The sequence below is a fragment of the Bison bison genome, unplaced genomic scaffold (assembly GCF_000754665.1).
Source record: "Bison bison bison isolate TAMUID 2011002044 unplaced genomic scaffold, Bison_UMD1.0 scf7180017864525, whole genome shotgun sequence".
Classification (NCBI taxonomy): domain Eukaryota; kingdom Metazoa; phylum Chordata; class Mammalia; order Artiodactyla; family Bovidae; genus Bison; species Bison bison.
Genome location: NW_011495076.1, coordinates 12,520,739 through 12,541,484, shown reverse-complemented (window position 1 = coordinate 12,541,484; position 20,746 = coordinate 12,520,739). Strand labels below are relative to the sequence as shown.

The window sequence follows — 20,746 nt, the reverse complement described above, 5'->3', positions numbered from 1 at the left end:
ACTTATTATGCCAGGCGCCTCCAAGCATAATCTCATCCCATCCTCACCACAGCCCCTGAGGAAGGAACTGTTTTTATCCCAATTTTGCATGGGAGGAAACTGAAGCTTAATGAGATTAAGTAATTTATCTTACTTAATTTACCCAAGGTCACACAGTCATACATGGTAAAGCTAGGATTTGAACCCTGATCTGTCCAAGCCCTAAATAACCTCACTCTATTGTCTTGAGCTTTATGGTGCTATTTTCACAAAACCCTACCATTGGCTATAGAAAGTCTTCAGCAAATGGAGCAGTTATCTTGAAGTAATGGAAATACCTCTTTACATATTTATCTCTTCCTTGTATTATGAGTTTCCTGTGAATCAGAACTGAACTAAAATCCTAATTATTTTATTTCCTCATCATCACCACCAAAACCCCAAGTAGCCACACAATGTCTTACACATTTGCATTCACTAAATATTTACTGAAGTAAATAAATGGGTGTGCTGTTAAGAGGCAGCATTTGGCAGTGAGTCCTTTCTGCACAGTAATTCTGAGTACTGTCCTGATGGTCGCCCCGAATCTGGCTGCTGTCTCTTCTAACCCTTTGCTTCTTCAGCATGATGTAGGCTCCGAGCCATCCCTGGCTGACCCACCCGCCACCCTGACCCCAGCCCTTTGCCATCCTTCCTGTCCTTATGAAATTCCCCTGCCTGTCTTCCTGCGGTCAGTGGCCTGATCACGCAGAGCAAGTCCTGCCCCTCCTACTCTTCTTCTTGACCTCATGCCCTGCTTGAACCTGGCTGCTTCTCTGGTCATTCTTGACAGGCAGGGCAACATGACATTTATATAGATAATTGGAACACAGGGTGGAATGTGATAAACAGAGTCACGAGGCACCGGAGGAGTTATAAAGAGGGAGAAATTCCAGTTAAATAACGGAGCAATGGAAAATGAAGTCACTGTCTTTTTCATCCTGATAAAAGTTTTTGTTTTGTTTAGTTTTTCAGTAAGAGTTTAGCTTCTCTAGGTTTGTAGATTATATAGGATTGTCAATCACAAGTAATAGAAACTTGAGTGGTTTATGCTAAAAGGGGAAATTTATTACAAGGATACAGGGTGTCTAGGAATCCAAAGGCTGGAATGCAGCCAGACCTCCGAGAGAAATGTCCAGAAAACAGTCCAGCATCTGGGCAGCGTTCTCATTCCATGTCTTGTCCTCACTGTCTCTGGACATCTGTCTCGTCTTGTCTGTGTGATGTCTTCTCACCCACAGACCACATCATGGTACACAGCTGCCAACAGCTACCGAGTTTACACTTGGAGTTTGTACTGTCTCCATCGGAAGAACAAATCCTCAGGGAAATCTACCCGAGTGGCCCAGTTCAAGTCAGTGCCCACCCCTGGCCCAGTCACCTGCTGCTGACAGAGAAGACTCACGTTGCTTACATTGCTGCCAGGCGCCCTGCTCTGAGCACAAAGGATCACTATGAGCTGAGCAGGCTCTACAAATGTCCGCTACCCTTGGTTCTGCTGTCTGATAGCACTCCTGTAAAAGAGTTCTGAGTGCTTCCCCACGAAAAGAACAATTAAGAGGCTTCCTATCTTTGAGATTCTTGGAGAAACAAATACATAAATATGAATTGCCATGTAGCAAGCATCATCCTAGATAACGAAGACAATGTCCACTAGTCATTTCTAACAGGCTTTTTATACCAGTTTTGTTTATCAAAGACCTAGAATCCTGTCTTCAACCAGGTATCTCACACACATCTCAATGGCCCACTAGACCAACACACAAAAGATAAACCAGGCTGAGCATGGCTCCCTCCTCAAGGCCTTACACAAATGGTGCCCACACATCCCCTTCAGCAAGCAGAGCTCTCTAACCTTTCCTAGAAGCCAGTGTAATCAGGTCCAGGGAGGCAGAATCTCCTCCCTTGCAAGAGGTCCATACCCTGACAGATTCCAAGAGAGCTAACTTTGGCCACTGCTTCCTTAGTGCAGTTTAAGGTCAGGAGAGGGAGTATCAGGACAGGTCCTTCTTTCATTCTGATCTGGCCTTGGCCATCCAGTGACCCATCAGTCCAAGGCTGGGTAAGGGTAAGCAGAAAAGTCCATCCAACTTACAGTGGCAGTGCTGGAGTCAAGATGCCCAGGACAGCCCCAGGGCTTCATGTCCATCCTTCCTGGATGTGGCCCTTGCTGCCATTGCCTCCGAGGCTGACACGCGCTGTGTGGTCCAGCCCTGGGCTGTGGTGAGGTGGCATCGGGGCCCAGTCCTGGAGGATGATCTCGGAACCCTTCCTTCAGAAGAATGCTGTATTCCACCCATGCTAATTCAGTAACATGCCCTGACCTGTCTTCCAGGCTCCCTGGGTACAGCGGGCCGTGTGTGCAACCTGACTTCCCGGGGCATGGACAGCTGCGAAGTCATGTGCTGTGGCAGAGGCTACGACACCTCCCACATTACCCGGAAGACCAAGTGTGAGTGTAAGTTCCACTGGTGCTGTGCCGTGCGCTGCCAGGACTGCGTGGAGGCCCTGGACGTGCACACGTGCAAGGCCCCGAAGAGCCCCGAGTGGGCTGCTCCGACATGACCCCAGTGGAGGCTATCATCCAGCTTCCCTCCCGCAAGGACTCCATTGGATCTGCAAGGATGCTGGGCCTTTGGGTTCTCTCTGGGAGATACTTCCTGAGGCACAGAAGCCCCTTCCCCCTCCCTGGGGGGCCAGGACAGGGGCCACACGCTGCACACTAAGTCTTCCCTATTTTCTCTGACTTCTGGCATCCTGGGACATGTCTCTTCCTGGTCACAACAGGTTGTTAGAGGAGCGGAGGGGCCAGGTCACTGTTTCCACCCCCCTCAACATTTCCTCTTTCTAGAGCAGATGACTAGAGAGAAAAAGTGTCTCAAATGAGCTTCCTCTGTGTTTTTCAACAAATGTTCACAGTTAAGAAATTCTATACTTCTCTCTGGAGGGTAAAGTAAAGAAAGCAGAATCAGTCCCCACTGATTTAACTTTAATTCTTGAAAAGACCAAGCAAGGCTTTTGCCTGATAAAGTGATTTTCACAGCCTGCTACCTCTGGGGTAATCAATCGGTAATTGGCTGGAGAAAAATGGCTTTCAATAAACTTCAGGTTTCAAATGCATGTATTTCAAGGCATTTGTTGCCATATTAAAATCTGATGTGACAAGGTGGGTCTGTTGTCCATTGGTACAGTTTGGAATCTGTGCAATAGCAAAAGCCTCAGAAAGTGACTGCTTTGCATTACTGTCCACTCAATATAAAGAACCTTTTAGGGAATGAGATTTGAAGAGAATTAAAAAGGAGACTTATGATCTGGCAGTATTCTGTAAGTACTGGGTGAAGATGGAGGGAAGTAGCGTAGAGAGTGGAAGGTTAGAAAATGTGTCTGTACAACATGATAAGGGGGAAAGTGGGGAATAAAATTCCTACTTGGTGTGATGCCTGTGGCCCATGGAATTTTGTAACTGAAATGGCTTTGAAAATGAACACTTTTGAAATGACAAGACCAGGGAACCAAATTGCTGACAGAGAGGTTTCCAAAGCAGTCATGCCCAGACAACCTCTACCATAAGCAGATGCCTAAAAGTTGTCCACATACACAAGGGAGCATCAGCCAGTACTCATCTCCCTTCAAGCACACCGTTAAAGACCTGTCATGTTTAACTGTGTCATTTGATGTTTATATGACGACAAGATACCCTAACCTAAAGCAAATGACACGTAACTTTGCTTATGAAGTTGGTAACTCTAGTGTATTATATTGCAAACAAATTATAACTTGGAGACTATAGTTAAGGGACCGAGCTGTAATTATGGAAACATCAATAAGCAAATTGTGGCGGGCTTCTGCCCTAAACCAAAAATTGACATCCAGGGGAAATGGAGAGGCTGCCTGCCCTACTTAATGTATCAGATGAAAGAAAGGTGAAATACATGAAGGTACTCCTTCTGCCCTGTCCAGTTAGCGTCTAGATCTAAATGTGATCTCTTCACACAGCGACGCTAACTAACAGGATGGTTCCCTTCAGGCATCTTGTGTCAAATCACTGATGCTGCTCATCCTTGGATATTCTGGCTTTCACGTTCTCTGTCCTTGCTTTAGACAGGACATTTAGACCAAGGCTTATAGATAGCAACCTTATGGAGTGTTTTGTCATAATGATATTTGCCCCTTCAGTTTCAGTTCAGTCCCTCAGTCGTGTCTGACTCTTTGCGACCCCATGAACTGCAGCATACCAGACCTCCCTGTCCATCACCAACTCCCGGAGTTCACTCAAACTCATGTCCATTGAGTTGGTGATGCCATCCAACCATCTCATCCTCTGTCGTCCCCTTCTCCTGCCCTCAATCTTTCCCAGCATCAGGGTCTTTTCAAATGAGTCAGCTCTTCGCATCAGGTGGCCAAAGTATTGGAGTTTCAGCTCTAACATCAGTCCTTCCAATGAACACCCAGGACTGATCTCCTTTAGGATGGACTGGTTGGATCTCCTTGCAGTCCAAGGGACTCTCAAGAGTCTTCTCCAACACCACAGTTCAAAAGCATCAATTCTTTGGCACTCAGCTGTCTTTATAGCCCAATTTTCACATCCATACATGACTACTGGAAAAACCATAGCCTTGACTAGATGGACCTTTGTTGACAAAGTAATGTCTCTGCTTTTTAATATGCTGTCTAGTGGTCATAACTTTCCTTCCAATGAGTAAGCTTCTTTTAATTTCATGGTTGCAATCACCCTTCTCAAAAATGACAGGATTCATCTCTTTGCCCTCACTGCCAAATCCTAAAAAAGAGTGAAGTCGCTCAGTCATGTCTGACTCTTTGTGCCCCCATGGACTGTAGCCTACCACGCTCCTCTGTCCATGGGATTTTCCAGGCAAGAGTACTGGAGTGGGTTGCCATTTCCTTCTGCAGAGGATCTTCCCAACCCAGGGACTGAACCTGGGTCTCCTGCATTGTAGGCAGATGCTTTACCATCTAATTTTTCCAAAGTGGCTATTCCTTCTTTTTATTCTGTGGATTTAGAGGGAAGGAGTGAAGTGTTATGGTGGCTGCTCTGGGTCCAATGTGGGCCTGGGGGTCTTGTGGGAGGCCAAGCAGTGGGACTCAGTCTTGGTTACACTGATGCTTGAACCATCAGCACCTCTTTTCCTGCTGGATAAATTGTGAAGTCATAAATCTATGGATATAGTTAGACATAGAAAGGATTTGGGAGGACATTTTAGTTCCCCTCAGCTTGTACCTGGAAAAACTGAGATCAAAAGATGTAAAGGGATCTACAGAAATACCAGTCATTACCCTGATGCTCCTACAAACAGAAACACACTCAAAGTCTTCAAGAAAGTTAGGCACTTTATCTCTTAAATGAAACTAGTTTGTCTCCGAATTAACCTGGTAGATTCTAAGCAATTTTAACATCTTGAGGGGATGTTCATTGTTTGTTTATCCATGGCATGTTTAGATCTGACTTTCTTTTTATGCTGAAATGTATCCTTCATGATAAGGAACAAGGGGACAAGGCATGTCCATGTTCCCTTGCTCATAAATTGCCTCTTGCTACATAAATTGTCCTAATTTGTAAGAGAGACTATGGCAACCTTCTCAAGCAGCAGTAGATTAAGCCACTGTGGAGGGCAAAATAAGAGAGTGAAATATTTTTACCGGCTTTTACTTATGAAAGAGAAAATCTCCATTCTTTGGGGGAAATTCTCCAAATTTTTTAAAAGGTGAAGTTAATTTCAAACTCATTTTTTCTAACACTTGGTAAAGTATCAATGTTTCATGACTCTAAAAGATACTAAACTCTTGATTATCCAGGCTTTTAAGGGAATATATGGCATGGATTACCCAAAATAAAACAATGAGAGACTCCATTCAGGTCAAATCCCCTTATGAATTTCCCCTCAATAAAAAAATCGTATTAGAAATGGAAGTTTTCTAAGCCCAAGATCATGTCTTTTCGTTTGCTTGTGGTGCCAACTGATCTTTGTATTCTGTGAACACCCTTTGTCAAGGTGCATTCTAGTTACAGCGTCCTGGACGGTCACTCTGAGAGCATTAACACCTTGCCTTAAGAGGCCAGTTAGGGACTTCCCTGTGGCCCAGGGGCTAAGACTCTGTGCTCCCAGTGCAGGGGCCCCAGGTTTGAACTCTGGTCAGGGACCTGGATCCTACATGTCATAACTGAAGAGTTCACAGGCCACAGCTAAAGATCCCGTGTGCCGAAACAAAGATCCCATGTGCCGAAACAAAGATCCCACGTGCCAAAACAAAGATCCCACGTGCCACAACCTACAACCCAGAGTGGCTAAATAAATAAATATTAAAAAGAAAAGAAAAGGAGAGACAAATTTATCTCCTTAAATGGCTTAAACTCAAGCACGAGTACCCCTGGAGCCATGATCACACTTGGCTCTGGCTCTGTGCCCCTTGGGGATGGGGACCCTGACCACAGTTGCTTCAGGATGGGAGGAGAGGTACAAGCACCCCGAGGTGTAGAACACTGCCCATCTACTCTGCCTTACAATGGGTGTCACTAGATTGGACACAGCATCCCAGAAGATCCACCAAAAATGGCAATTTAATCTGCACGTGGCCTGATCATGGGAGGAGAAGTGAGAAGGAAAGAGCCAGGTAACTATTGCCAAGAGACCAGCTGAGTCTGGCAACGGTGGAGTGTGGCTTTTTCAGCTCTGGTGGGTAGCCCCCAGCCTCCTGCTGCTGCTGCGCCCGTCCCCTCCCAGCACTGACTTCTAGGCATCTGGAGGCCCTGAGCCTCAGGCCATTGCTCAGCTGTCCATACCTGGTGTCCAGCTCTGCTCCCAGCTGCCAATGTTAATTTCAAGAGATGTTTTCAATTGTCACAACCACTTGCCTTTTTATAGGAGTCATTACAAAGCTTGAAAACATCAGGTATCATATTTCTTTTTCAAAGAAGGTAGCTTTAAAGTCAGAAAAATCTAACGTCACATCGGCATTTCTCGGCCTTATTAACTTATTAAAGAATCTTACATTGACTCTACAAGACCTACAGCAGGCCTCTCTCTCTCTGGGACAGCCAACGTGACTGTACATGTGCTTGGGTTTGATGGTATTTTCAGGCCAGGATATTGTTATTACTTCTCATTTATTAAAGGCTGGCCCAGGGCTGATGTCTTGCTCAGCTAAAGAACATTCATCTCCCCTCTTGCCCACTCTCAAAATAAAGGCTCAGAGAGGTATCCAATGGACCAGAACCGTTCTTTTGTCTATTTACTGTACTTCAACCTGAGTTTCCTTATCTTAAGAGCAAGAGTTGCACTGTCAACAAATAGGCCTCCCAGTTCCAAAGCCCGTAAACTGCTCTTGTCAGGTCTGCACTGACCTTCTGCAAAGCGGTCTGCTGGTGTAAGCTGACAACTAAGGCGTGCTGATACTAACCTCCTCCTTACCTAGGCAGAGAAAACTTTCACTCATCCATGAGAATGTTCTTTACATTTTTCTGGGGATCAGCAAGGTGACAGGTGGCTTGCAAAGCCCAACATGATCATTATTTTTCTAAATCATCATTGTTCAAGATCTAGTTTTTTTTTTCCCCTGATATTCACATAGATTCTTGTTTAGCCAAACCTCCCACGTCCAAAAGCTAATAAAAGTGTCAGGCAGACTGTTACAAAGAACTATTGTTATTTACAAGTCTACATTTTCTGTGAAATCAAAACATATTAAAGCAAATTTTCGGTGTTGACATTGTTATTCTAAACTCGTGATAGTCTTGCCAAACCCTCTGGTGAAAAGAAGTTATGGAAATTATTCCCTTGTCTTTTCTTGGGATCACACTTAACACCTTGATTAACAGGTGTCTTTCAATCTGTAAAGATTTTCAGGGAAGGCGTACCTTACTATGATAACTAGCTTGTGAGTTCACAGGTAAGATATATTCTAGATTAAGAAATTATTCCAGATGTTCACCTGTGTTCTCCTGGGGTTGTCATCTAAGTGCTCACCACCTCTCAGTACCAGCATGCTTTGGTAGCACAGCAGCTAGACCCCGCCCCATCAAGTTCTCTCTGTTATTGTTGTCTGTATCAGTGCTTGCTCTTGGCTAACATGTTGTTTTTTTCCCCTCAGCTTAATTAAAAACATATAAGATCTCTAACGACTTCACTGAAATCTGTGCATCCAGACTGTGTGTGCCACTTAACATATAAGCAGCAAAAGCTCAGAAAATGGAAATAAACTCTCCCACAGCAAGGGAAATCTGCCCCTCCCCGCATTTTCTCTTCCCTGATGAACTATGTTTTGGGGTGACCTAAGCAAGGTACTGAGAGTACTTCAAGCACTCCAAGGTGATCAGCCCCCTAGTTGGGCTTCGCCTGGTCCCTCTAGAGTTCCATCATTCCTTCTAGAAACTCTCACACTTGAATGATCTAAAGAAGAGGTGGCAACACAAAACATGTGTCTGTGTGTGTTTTTCAAAGGGCATTTCCCCCAAATATTTTTTGCCCAGACACTGTCAATGAAATTCCCCTTTTATCTAAGCCTTTGTACAAGAGGACTGTCCTGTACATTGTAGGATCTTTAGAAGCAACCCCGGTTTCTAATCTCTGGATACCAGGAGCAACTCCCCTGCTCCCACCTGCGACAACCGGCAGGGTCTCTAAACATTGTCGGATGCCCTCGGGGGGGTCGCGGGGGGAGAGGGAGGTGACAGTGAAACAATTTCCAGTTGAGAACGGAGGATCTAGCATTTTAAGGCATCTTATTAAAATGAAGTCACAGATATTCATGCCATTGTCAGATAGAACATCTCCTTGGGAGTCTTATCTTAATGGGATTAACGCTCAGCATTAATACAACAGACCAGCTGGGAAGGGAGATTTGGGACAGGGTATAGTCACAGAACTTCCCAACACAGAGACAGGATGACCAGGCTGGGACTTGCGGGTCACTTAGACCTATGCTGTTGTGTCCTGGGAGGGTGGGAAAGCACGGGGCTCCTGGGTTTCTGCTAACAGGAATCAAAGGCAGGATAAAAGGTCAGCAAGGGGAAACAATAATGTGGTTTTAGAAGCTGGAAGCAGAATTTTTCTTAGGGATTCCTCAGTTTCACAACACAGGAATAAAAAGCCCCAAAATATGACCCGGAAGGTGGAGGAGTGAGAATGTTCTAGCTCATCCTAACATAGCTGAGTAATTTCGAGCTTCTCAGGACAGAGAGGGGTAATGTCCAATGGGGGCCTGGCAAGATGAAGGAAGTCTGAGTTTCAAGCCAAGAGATAGTGAAAACTTTCAGTGGAAGACCAGGGTGGGCATCAGCTGCAGGTTGTTCGTTGTACGAACACAAACACAAGAGCCTATTATAAAACACACAGTTGTCCTTATTACAAGTACCCTAGCCTTGCGGGGTGATATTTTAGTGAAGTGAATGCATTCAGAAAGCTGTCCAACATTTGCCAACGAAGGTGGGAAAGGGCCAACATGTGCTGGACGTGAGATGGGGCAGAGTGGAAGAAGAAAGACACTGGTTATAGACAATATGAAGCATGATCCCAGCTGACTGGAGAACTTGGGTAGGATGACAACTGGCTAAAGGAAGAATATGGAAAGCCTGTTTTCTTTTACTTGATAATTTTTCATGGGTCAAACTGGATTTACATATAGGCTACACAAAGAAGTAGAGAGCAGATGAGAACCACTTGGGTGAACAAAAGAACTCTTCATCTGTTCCTCCATGCTATGATCCAGTTTTAGATAATACAGCATGGGTAAAATCTGATCAACACGATCAATCTACCATTTAGACTATTTTTGGACTCAACTTGATTTTGTAATTTCCGAGTACTGACTAACCCTGTGAAAGCCCCTGTAATTCAATCACAGGCTCTGGATTTCCCCAGGCAGTCCACACAATCCTATCTTAATAGCATCATAGGCTTTCCTAAGTTCCATGCATGAGAGGAATCACATTACTGCCTGTAAAGTCAATTCAAATGCTTCAGTGATGAAGATGCATCCAGTATCCACTGGCTGGCTTGCTCGTACCGGTTACTTGGGCAGAGGCTGGGGAGTTTGGCAAACCCATCTGTAAATGTTTAGGGGCTTCATGTTACAGGTGGAGGTTGCACACCAGCCAAGCCAATATCAGGAAATACAGAAAAAGAAATTTGAATTGTAGTCTCCAAAAGTCTACCCACCCACATAAACTTTGGCATCTGCCCCTTGACCATTTTTCTCCAACAGTAATGAAGACTTCATGAAAGGCCTTGAACTCTAAGTTGTCCCTGTTGAATTGTGCTTAATCAAGGCAAATATTCCCAGCCTAAGAGGACAGCTAGAAGAAGAAAGGAGTAGAGAATTAATTTTCTTATATATTGCCGTAACTATAAACAATGCCTTATCTTCTCAATAACTCTCATGAAATAACAAGCGCTTGTGTTTTTTAAAGTATTTACACCAGCCCTTAGAGATTTTATTAGACTCATGATTCACAGATGAGAAATTTTCCTCCTCTACGGTGTTTAGTAACTGGAGTAAGAATTACTCAGTAGACTGTCTATACAGAGAAATGAATCTGAATATGTCTTCTGGCTATTAACCCATCATTTACTGGTGATTTTCATTTATCAATGTTTTTCTGAGCTGACTGATTGGGTCAAGATGATCCCTCTGGTTTGAATACTGTAGACATAGAATTAAACAGTTTCTGAAAATTATGTTGCTCTGTCATATGGATATAGGATTTCAGCAGAGCAGCACAAATTCTCCTAAAATTCACGGAATCACAGAATGCCAGAGTTGGAAGGAACCATACACATAATTTATTCCCAACTTCTCATTTTATTCATGGGAAAACAAAAGAAATGTCACAGTTTTGAACTGTGATGTAAGCAAGACACTGAATCATCTTCAGGGAAGAACAATTATTATTCATTCCATCAGTCTGTGCTGAGCATCTCCAGTGAGTCAACCTCTATGCTACATACTGGAAACACAGCGGTGACTAAGACAGACATGCCCTTGCCCAGAGGCTTCCGGGGGGCTACACGGGACACGTAGATTTCACTTCTTACTTTACAAGCACTTTCAAATGTGTGGCTGGATTTAGTCCTTTGAAACACCCTTAGATATAGATATGATTATCCTCTTTTTTTTTAGGTAAGTTTCAAAGAGATTTAGTAATTTGCTCAAGATCATAAAAAGGCTTATAAGAGAGAGAACCTGGACTCAAAATTCATTTGCAAGTCTCACTCCAGTGGTCTCGCTAGTATGCCAGCTCCTTGATTAAAACTCAAGGAGCTAGTATATATATGTCAGTGCTACTTTCCCAATTTGTCCCACCCTCTCCTTCCCCTGCTGTGTCCACAAGTCTGTTCGCTATGTCTGCACCTCCATTCCTTCCCTGTAAACCGTTGTTGTATGGCAGAAACCAACATAATATTGTATAGCAATTATCCTCCAATTAAAAATAAAATTAAAAAGAACCTCAAGAAGTATTCTGTCCAGTGGGTTACTGAAAACTACTTAGTTGGTTCCATGACATATTTTTCAGTGGACATGTGGACTGCCAGAGGATTTCTGATTTCATTTATGTGCAAGCCAGATGCAAATCATCTGTAGAGTCACATGTAAAAAAGCTCTTCTAGAAAGTGACTATTAGTTACACATCTAACAAGTATTTATATTTAAAATACATATACATAATAATAATAAAAAAAAATTTTTTAACAAAAAAATAAAATACAATGGTCTTGAAAGTCTTCTAGAAAATATAAGATTTCTGGCCATAAGAAGTCTATTTACTCTCTCAGGGGGATATTGACTCCACAACTGAAGAGGGTTCAAAAATATTCTGTATCAATTCAAACATGACATGGATTATGATTTATTCAAGAGTTTTCATCAAATTCCTATCTAATGCTGATTACTCAGGTTGAATTAACATGTCAACAATTTTTAAAATATTTTTCATAATAGTCTTGCCTTATTACCCTAAAATAGGGAGATGGTTAAAATTTTCTTAGCAACAGTACTCAAGAAAGAACTTTCAGAATTGTATTCAAATGTAAGACTGTATTTTAAAATATTTTAAAGGTATAAAGTGCTTATAAATATGATATTAGCATCTAGAGGCAATAGTGACATTTTTACCTTGTTTAACAAGAACTATGGGTGGTCTTTCTCTCCATAAAGCAAACTGGGAAGATCTGTATAACCCTCAATGGCACCCCACTCCAGTACTTTTGCCTAGAAAATCCCATGGACGGAGGAGCCTAGTAGGCTGCAGTCCATGGGGTCGCTAGAGTCGGACACGACTGAGCGACTTCACTTTCACTTTTCACTTTCCTGCATTGGAGAAGGAAATGGTAACCCACTCCAGTGTTCTTGCCTGGAGAAGCCAAGGGACGGGAAGCCTGGTGGGCTGCCGTCAATGGGGTCGCACAGAGTCAGACACGACTGAAGCAACGCAGCAGCAGCAGAGCATTAGATAATGTTCTAGAAACAACAGATGATCTCTTCTCTACCTTCTGATCTAGAAACAGTCCAGCAGAGCTGGGGCAGTACACATTATTGGAACTGACATCCAATTCGTTTCTAATCTACAACTTACTCAGTCCAGCCTTGTGGTTGGGATTACTTCCGATGGTGGCTAAATTAGCAAAAAAAATTCTCTTCAGAATGTAAGGGAACCAAGAATAAGTCTTTACATGAATATCTGAGGAGTGTAGGGGAGTAAGAGAGAATCTTTGTCTAAATGGAATCTTAAACAATGGATTAGGGGAGAGGAGAGGGTGGAGAATTTTTATTACTTTAAAAGTGTATGGAATAGATTTACATTCATGTTTATTCATGATGAAAAGAACTTGTCCCTAGATATGAATTTTAATTTGTGAGAAAACTGCTAAGAAATGTGAGATCATGGAGAAGGTGGTCCTTAAAATAAATAAGTAAATAAAATCTAGGGAAAGTAATCCTGCTTAGAATGTGATTCATTCTTTTGGAGCAACAAATAGAGTGAGATGATGTCCAAAAGCAATTTTCATATTTCTTGAACATGTAAGCATTTTTCCTTATACAACTATCGCAGAATAAGATCCCTAGGTAGATTATATAGACAATCGTGGGGGTAACAACTCACCCCTAAATGTCATTTCCTCTCACTGTCCTAGAATGGGGCCTAAATTCTCACCCTTACCAATGCTGCCTGGGGATGAAGAAACTATCTTAGGGACTTTTCCTTTAAAATGCATGAATACTATTGAGCTTTATTCCTTAATTCAACAATTATTTATTCAACAAATATCTGGCACAATTTACCATCTATCAAATGGTATTTTCCTCAGTGTTAGAGAAACAGTATTGAAAAGGTAGGTGAAATAAATCAGATTTATCTTTCAGATATTAATAATATGGCAGATGAAATAGCCCCCAAAGAAGCCTTTTGCTACAAAATGTCTAGAAATTCAATGTAAGGTAAAATAAACATCCTCTGAAAAGTGTGAGTGAATTCTCCCCACACCCATCCTCAAATACAAGAAAGTTCCAAAGGCCAAAAGTAAAGAGGAAGCTGAAAACTCAAGTTTTGGTGCCTCAGTGGAAGTTCACTGATCGCCCTCTTTATAAGATTGGTCATGTCAGTGCGGGAAACAAGGTTTGGGGCCTTCTTGAAGTGAGGAATGAGAATTAGGACGCAGTATCCAATCCTTCCCCACATAAAGTCAGAACCTTCAAAGGGCTATAGGGTCAATAAAGGACAAATCTGACCACTAGCACAGGGAATCAACTGGGGACCTGTTTGCTAAGTATTAAGATTTGTGTAGGGAAAGATAAATTACTCAATTAATTACGATTACCAGCCTCTCCTCATCTTATTTTGAAGTTAGAATTTATACAGCTTATTCTAGGAATTGCCTACCCAAGAAATTAACCTTAAAAAAATTCTAGATTGAGGTGCCTAGAGATGCAAGAACAAAACCTCTCAGCAGGTCACATTTTCCACCAGGCTTGCAGAGGATTCTTCCAGGTAAAACTTCCCCAAACTTGAGTTTATAATCTAAATTACAAAACATGCCACAGAATAAGCCTCCAAGATTGAGAGTCACAGAAAAAATAAACCATGGACTCAGATACTCAAGAATGTCAGATAATAAAATTATCATACACAGACTATAAAACAAATCTGTGTAGAGATGATAAAAGAAAATTCAAAATGAATAATAAACGTTAATAAGGTTCATAGTACTTAAAGGAAAAAGATAAAGCTAAAAGGTAATTGAAAAGAATTTTAAAAACATCTAGAAACTAAAATATCACCACTGATATTAAAAACGAAGTGAGTTTCTACCTGTGGCCACAGCTGAGAGGGCATTGTTACAGTCTTCTTTCTACTGCCATAATGTCTAACTGAGTCTCCCAAAGAGCCACATAAACTCTTGGTTAAAGGTATGAACTTCAAAAAAGAAAAAAAAAAAAAAAAAGTGAGAGACTGAGGAGCCATGGGGAACACCCACAGATTGGGCGGTAATGGAAGATCCGGACACCAAGCACTCCACAAGCTTTGAGTTCTGACACATGGCACAGTGGTGCAAGCAGACACATCATGAATTCTAGGCCACACCGGTGGATGGAAGAGCTGTGAGCCAAAGAAGGTTTTTCAGAGAAGGTTTTCAAAGATTAGGTGCCCAGTTACCTGTGAAAAAGACCTTTGTCAGTAGCAATGAAGACAAGACTGAAGAACATCATGTAAGAGATTAATCTGAGCAGTATAGGAAGAATGAAATGACTGAAATCATTACTAGGGAAATGACAAAAAGACAGCCTTTGTGTTTGTAACCTTCAGTGACTACAACTCCATGGATAAGGCTGTCATTCAGAAATGCAACCTTTTGAACAGCTGTAACTGTGAAATAAGGACAGCCCTGGGCAAACAAGAGATGGACAGTTCCTCATCCAGTGCAAAACGGTTCGGAAGATTTTAGCAGCGGTTGAAGAGGTTGTTTTCAAGGGAATGGCGATTTTGGTCATGGAGGAAACTTGAGTGTTGTTGGCTTTGCCAGCAGCCATGTTGGTGGTGGGCTTGATGGCAACAGTGGATTTGTTAATAATGGAAGTGGTTTTGGTGGTGATGAAAGCTACAATGACTTTGACAGTTATACAATAAACCTTCAAATTCTAGAATCACAAAGGAAGGAAACCTGGGAGGTAGAAGCTCTGGTTCTTATAATAGTAGAGGCCAATATTTAGCCAAGCCACAAAACTAAGATGGTTGTGGGAGTTCCAGCAACAGTTGGTTATCATAAGAGGAGATTTTTATTATTGTCAAGGAAAAAAAAAAATCTTAGCAGAAAAGGACAGCTATAGACATGACAGAGAAGTTACAGTTTACAATAGGTTTGTATACTCAATCACAGAGGCAGGCCCTAACTGTTAGGACCAGACATGGAACAATGGACTGGTTCCAAATTGGGAAAGGAGTACATCAAGGCTGTATACTGTTACCTTGCTTACCGAATTTATATGCAGAGTACATCATGGAAAATGCCAGACTGGATGAAGAACAAGCTGAAATCTAGATTGCAGGGAGATACATCAATATTCTCAGATATGCAGATGACACCACCCTTATGGCAGAAAGTGAAGAAGAACTAAAGAGCCTCTTGATGAAAGTGAAAGAGGAGAGTGAAAAAGGTAGCTTAAAACTCAACATTCAGAAAACGAAGATCATGGCATCCAGTCCCATCACTTCATGGCAAATAGATGGGGAACAGTGGAAACAGTGACAGACTTTATTTTCTTGGGTTCCAAAATCACTGCAGATGGTAACTGCAGCCATGAAAATTTTAAAAGACGTTTCTTCCTTGGAAGAAAAGCTATGATCAACCTAGACAGCATACTAAAAAGTAGAGACATTACTTTACCGACAAAGCGAAAGTGAAGTGAAAGTGAAAGAGTTGGACCATAAAGAAAGCTGAGTGCCAAAGAATTGATGCTTTTGAACTGTGGTGGAGAAGACTCTCGAGAGTCCCTTGGACTGCAAGGAGATCCAATCAGTCAATCCTAGAGGAAATCAACCCTGAATATTCATTGGAAGGACTGATGCTGAAGCTGAAGCTCCAATACTTTGGCCACCTGATCCGAAGAACTGACTCACTGGAAAAGACCCTGATGCTGGGAAAGATTGAAGGCAGGAGGAGAAGGGGACAACAGAGGATGAGATGGTTGGATGGCATCACCGACTTACTGGACATGAGTTTGAGCATGCTCCAGGAGCTTGTGATGGACAGGGAAGCCTGGCGTGCTGCAGCGCATGGGGTCACAAGAGTCAGACACAGCTGAGTGACTGAACTGAAGTATAAGACAGAAAATCATTAAATACCCATTAAATACTTTCTAAATGCTTCTTAAATTCAACAAAGCTCTGATTTTTATACAGTAATTTCTATAGCTTTCTATTCATTGTGTGGCTCAGGAGGTGTCTTCAAGTAAATCTTTAGGTTTATAAATACAATGATCTACTCATGAAAGCAGCAGAAATTCACACTCACATTAATTTCCTGTAGATGATCAAAAAGATCCCAAATGCCTAATGGTCCCTGAGAGCTGGTTGTCTTGAGACACATTAATATTAGCATGTAACTGAGAATCATATTCTCCCATACTCTTTATCCCTCTTCTCATCACAGATGAATAACTGGAGCTTGAAAGCTAGTATTACTCTTATAACCCTCCTACCTAGCTTTACATATTTCCCCCAATTTATCGTTTATTCATCTATGTATCCTAATTAGCAGAAATTCAGGATCTTTCTCTTGGAGTTCCCATTTCAAGTTGTCCAAGAATCCCACAGACTCACTAAGTCCATATGGGTCAGTACTTTTAAAGCAGCATAACCGGTAGGTCTCTTTAGCCTTGGCATCATTGTTTCTGTGACTTTTTCAGGTAAGGTGCTCTCTCTTCACTACTCGTGTCAAGTTGAAAGGACTCTAGCTCAAGGATCAGGTAACACTCTTGCTGGACCAGATCCTGGTTCAACCCAAAGTTCACACTTGGGTTTCAAGGATATCACTCTCTTCATTTTCACCCGCATGGTCAGTCATTGCCCTCAAAGACAATGGTGTGTCGGTCCCGAGATTCTTCAGCCTCGTCTACATGTTTTGCTGGAACCCTTCTTTGAGCCCGCATCACCTCATAAGGAATTCCCCTTTGGGCTCTTGAAGTTTTCTCATGCCAGCAGATGCCACACTCTTAGAAACAGATTTCTCTAATTTCAACTCTCCAAAAGAAGAGCATGGGGTCTGACATTCCTTACCTACCAGAAGCCTCTACGGTTCTTATTGCAAACTGATAAGCCACAGGAATTTTTTAAAGATTCTGTTACATCCTCCCTCTAGCAGAGTCCAGTGCCTTCGCATTAGCTTAACTGAGACTGGGTACAAAAAGACTTCCTCTTATAATGAAATTCTGCTCCAGACTGATTCGTGTCTACAGTTCTATACATAGTAGTTAGAGTACTCAGATACATGAGCTTAAAAAGCCAATCTGCTCATCTCAAACTACTATTAATGTATATAAAATAGATAATCAACAAGGACCTACTGTATAGCACAGGGAACACTACTCAATAGTCTGTAATAACACACATGGGGAAAGAATCTGAAGAAGAATAGATATACGTATGTATATAACTAAATCACTTTGTTGTACTCCTGAAACTAACACAACATTGTAAATCAACTATACTCCAATGTAAAATAAAAAATATAAATAACAGTGAAACCACAGTAGCAACAAAAAGTTAATCTGTGCTCTCTGCTTTCAGGTAAGGCGCAGAAAGCCAGAGCGGGCCAGCCTCCTACTGTGACAACTCACAGCTTTCAGGTACAAATGGCCCTTTTGAAACACACAGCAACCACCCTTTAAGGGCTCAGGAAAGAGGAGGCAGTCTGCTTCCACACTAGAGAAGCTGTGTTGAGCCGATGAGAGAGGTCTACCGTCTTCATACACTTAGAAGGGAGTTTCGAGGGCAGTTTAGATTACACTGCAGCACCCACCCTCTGGGTGAACTGGAGCTCCACTCAGTTTGGATCACTTAAATGGACTATGCTGCCCTTCTAAGAATGGCAGTAGTGCATGATACCTGTCCTCTCAGAGAGCCCCGCTGTACCCACATAACATTAGGAAGAGTGACAGGTTCTTGCTCTCATCTAAGTCCAGTGGGAAATTTAAATAAGTTTTCATTGGTTGAGGCGATGAAAATCCAAAATGCCTACTGAGCTGTGTCTCTACTGGGAAGCAGAGATCTTTTCCTCTCTGGACTCTTCTTGCAAGATGCTCACCACCCTCCTTACCAGTTCCAGGTGAGTTTTCTGGTGGGGACAACACTTGAGCCTGAGGTTTGCATTAGTAAACACTCTGGGGTCAACAAAGAATGCACATGAGGGAGCACTCAGATAGTAGATAACCAGAGATGATGATACAAAAAAAAAAAAACAAAACCCACAGTACCAGGTCCTGGCCACGCCCTCCACCTCACCTCCTAAATCTCCACCTCTTGGGATCCCACCCCAAACAGGTCTTAGCCTCAGCAAAAAAATAATATCAGGTCCAAGATGAATAAAATCAGACACTCTGAAAATGAGTCAAGGTGTTGGTATTTCTTAAAAGCTCCTCAGGTGATTATGATGAATACTGAAGTCAGAGAACCAGGGCTATCCATACCCAATAAATGCTTCTAGTCACACTGTGAAATAACTCTGATAAAGTAAAATACATAGCAAATAACAACAGATTGAGAGTAGAATCCAGTTCTTCATCTCTAATCTCACATTTTCCCTGACTACACAGTACGTAGTTACTGCTAATCTAAATTAGCAACTTTATCGACGATACCCAGGGTGAGACAGCAGAACACCAGACTCTTCTGCTCGCCATACTGCCAGAGGTGTTGGAGGACTAGAGGAGTGAGGAGGTGAAGGTCATATTCTAAAGAAACAACTCCAGAATCCACAGAATTTCTATTTCTGAAAGCAGTGTCGCTCTTCCGTTAGTTTTCTAGATCCCCCAGCTTCAGAATTTTGAGTCCTACTTTTCATACAGTATCTGTGTCCAGCCATTCTTGTTCACTTTCTTCCAAAAAAATCTCTCTTCTCTCCTTCCTTTCTCATTGCTGCCACCCCAATCAAAATTAGCACAATTAATTCATGATGAGGCTTGCTGGCACCAGACTCCTCTCTCGTCAACCCATCTTGCACACTCTGTCCAAAAAAAACTCTCTAAAACATGCGTCCACTGTTTAACTGCCATTTTCCAAATTTTTCATTGGTTCCATCGCCTAAAAAGCCCAAATCCCCTACCCCTCCACAAACGAGCCAGAACTCACCTTTCCAAACGTATCCACCAAGCACCTTTTCAGCAAACATTGGATCCTGTGAAGGGAAAAGCTTTGCAATCAGTCGTGTCCAGACCCCCATTATGCCCCTCATGCACAGGGGGCGTTATTTAACCTCTCTGACTTCAGTTCTTCCTTGGTCACAGGTGAATAACAATGCTGACCATGTCATAAGATGCCTGAGAGGATTTATGACCGAGCGGGGTAAAACGATAGAAGGTGGATGCTTGGACACGGTAGACATGATTACTACTTTGTGTCAACTACATCCCTTGCTTGAGCTGCCCCTCTAGGACTGGTTACCAGACAGTTATTTCTCAGCTCCAAGCCAACCCTCCTGGCTGGGGCACAAGGCTGAGGCTGCAAACTACATTTCTGCTTTACCAGCTGCTCCTTGCTAGACTCTTCCAGAAGGAGGCGCCCAGTGGGAGACTGCTCTTTTCCATGGGATGTTCCCGTGGGTGTTATTCCAGCAGTTCTTCCTGAAGCAGCAGCTATTTCCAGTTTGCAGGTTTTCCCACACTCCAGAACCAGCCTTGTTGTGACCCTGAGCGACACCAGTCCCATCTGGGCAGGAGCCCTGTTTCAGCTCCAGGGCCTCTTCTCCAAGTTTCTAGTGATCCCAACCTTTTCCCTTTGTTCCTCTACCCCTAGCTGCTTCCTGCATTTCCTGTCTCTGTAATACCTCAGAATTTCCCTTATGTTCTCCAGAACCCACTTAGGAATTCTCTCTATTAAATTGCCTGTTAATACAACTGGGGTGGTGTGTGTTTCCTGACTGGTGTGGCTGATAGCCTTCCCGACACTTCCCCTCTTCCCAGTTGAATATACACACCTCACTGCCAGAAGCTGCATGGCCAGCCCATCCCATGAACTCTTGCAGACCCCCAGACTAACCACAGATGAGAACTGGGATGACCTTAGAAATAAATTTCTGGTATGACCTTCCTGTCTTGCAGTCAAAGAAGCCGGGGTTCAAAATGGAAGGCACAGCCTCTGCCTGATTCTCTCCTGGCCTTCCACAAGGAGCCGCCTGCCTGGACCGTTCACTTTGCACTCAGTCACTGGAGGTCCTGCAGCATCTCCCTCATTACTTCTTAAGTACGTCATTTAACAGAGACCATTTAACTTAGCTTTAGGCATCCTTATAAAACAACACTCCTGTGTGAGTCACTGAACAACAAATGCTACTTGGCTCTGTGTGTGTGGACATCTTAGGAGGACTCCAAATAAAGTTCGGTGAATAAATTATATGATTAAGCCAGAATTTTGAGCATATAGAAAGGATGTCCATACCTCTCGTATTTTCTAGATAATAGCCAGCAGTGACCAACATCTGAACCTAATACCATCTGAGAAGAGTAG

At 42.7% G+C, this 20,746-nt stretch overlaps 1 protein-coding gene across 2 annotated transcripts in view; it reads left to right on the top strand.

Annotated features, from left to right (window-relative positions):
- The window catches only part of WNT2 (wingless-type MMTV integration site family member 2), a 44,564-nt gene extending 40,310 nt beyond the window's left edge, over positions 1 to 4,254 (top strand). For both annotated transcript variants that reach the window (XM_010831221.1, XM_010831220.1), the window contains exon 6: positions 2,354 to 4,254. In XM_010831221.1, coding sequence (XP_010829523.1) covers positions 2,354 to 2,583 — 230 coding nt within the window. In that variant the 3' untranslated portion in view covers positions 2,584 to 4,254. The remainder of the gene's footprint in view (positions 1 to 2,353) is intronic.
- Positions 4,255 to 20,746: the final 16,492 nt, after the last annotated feature.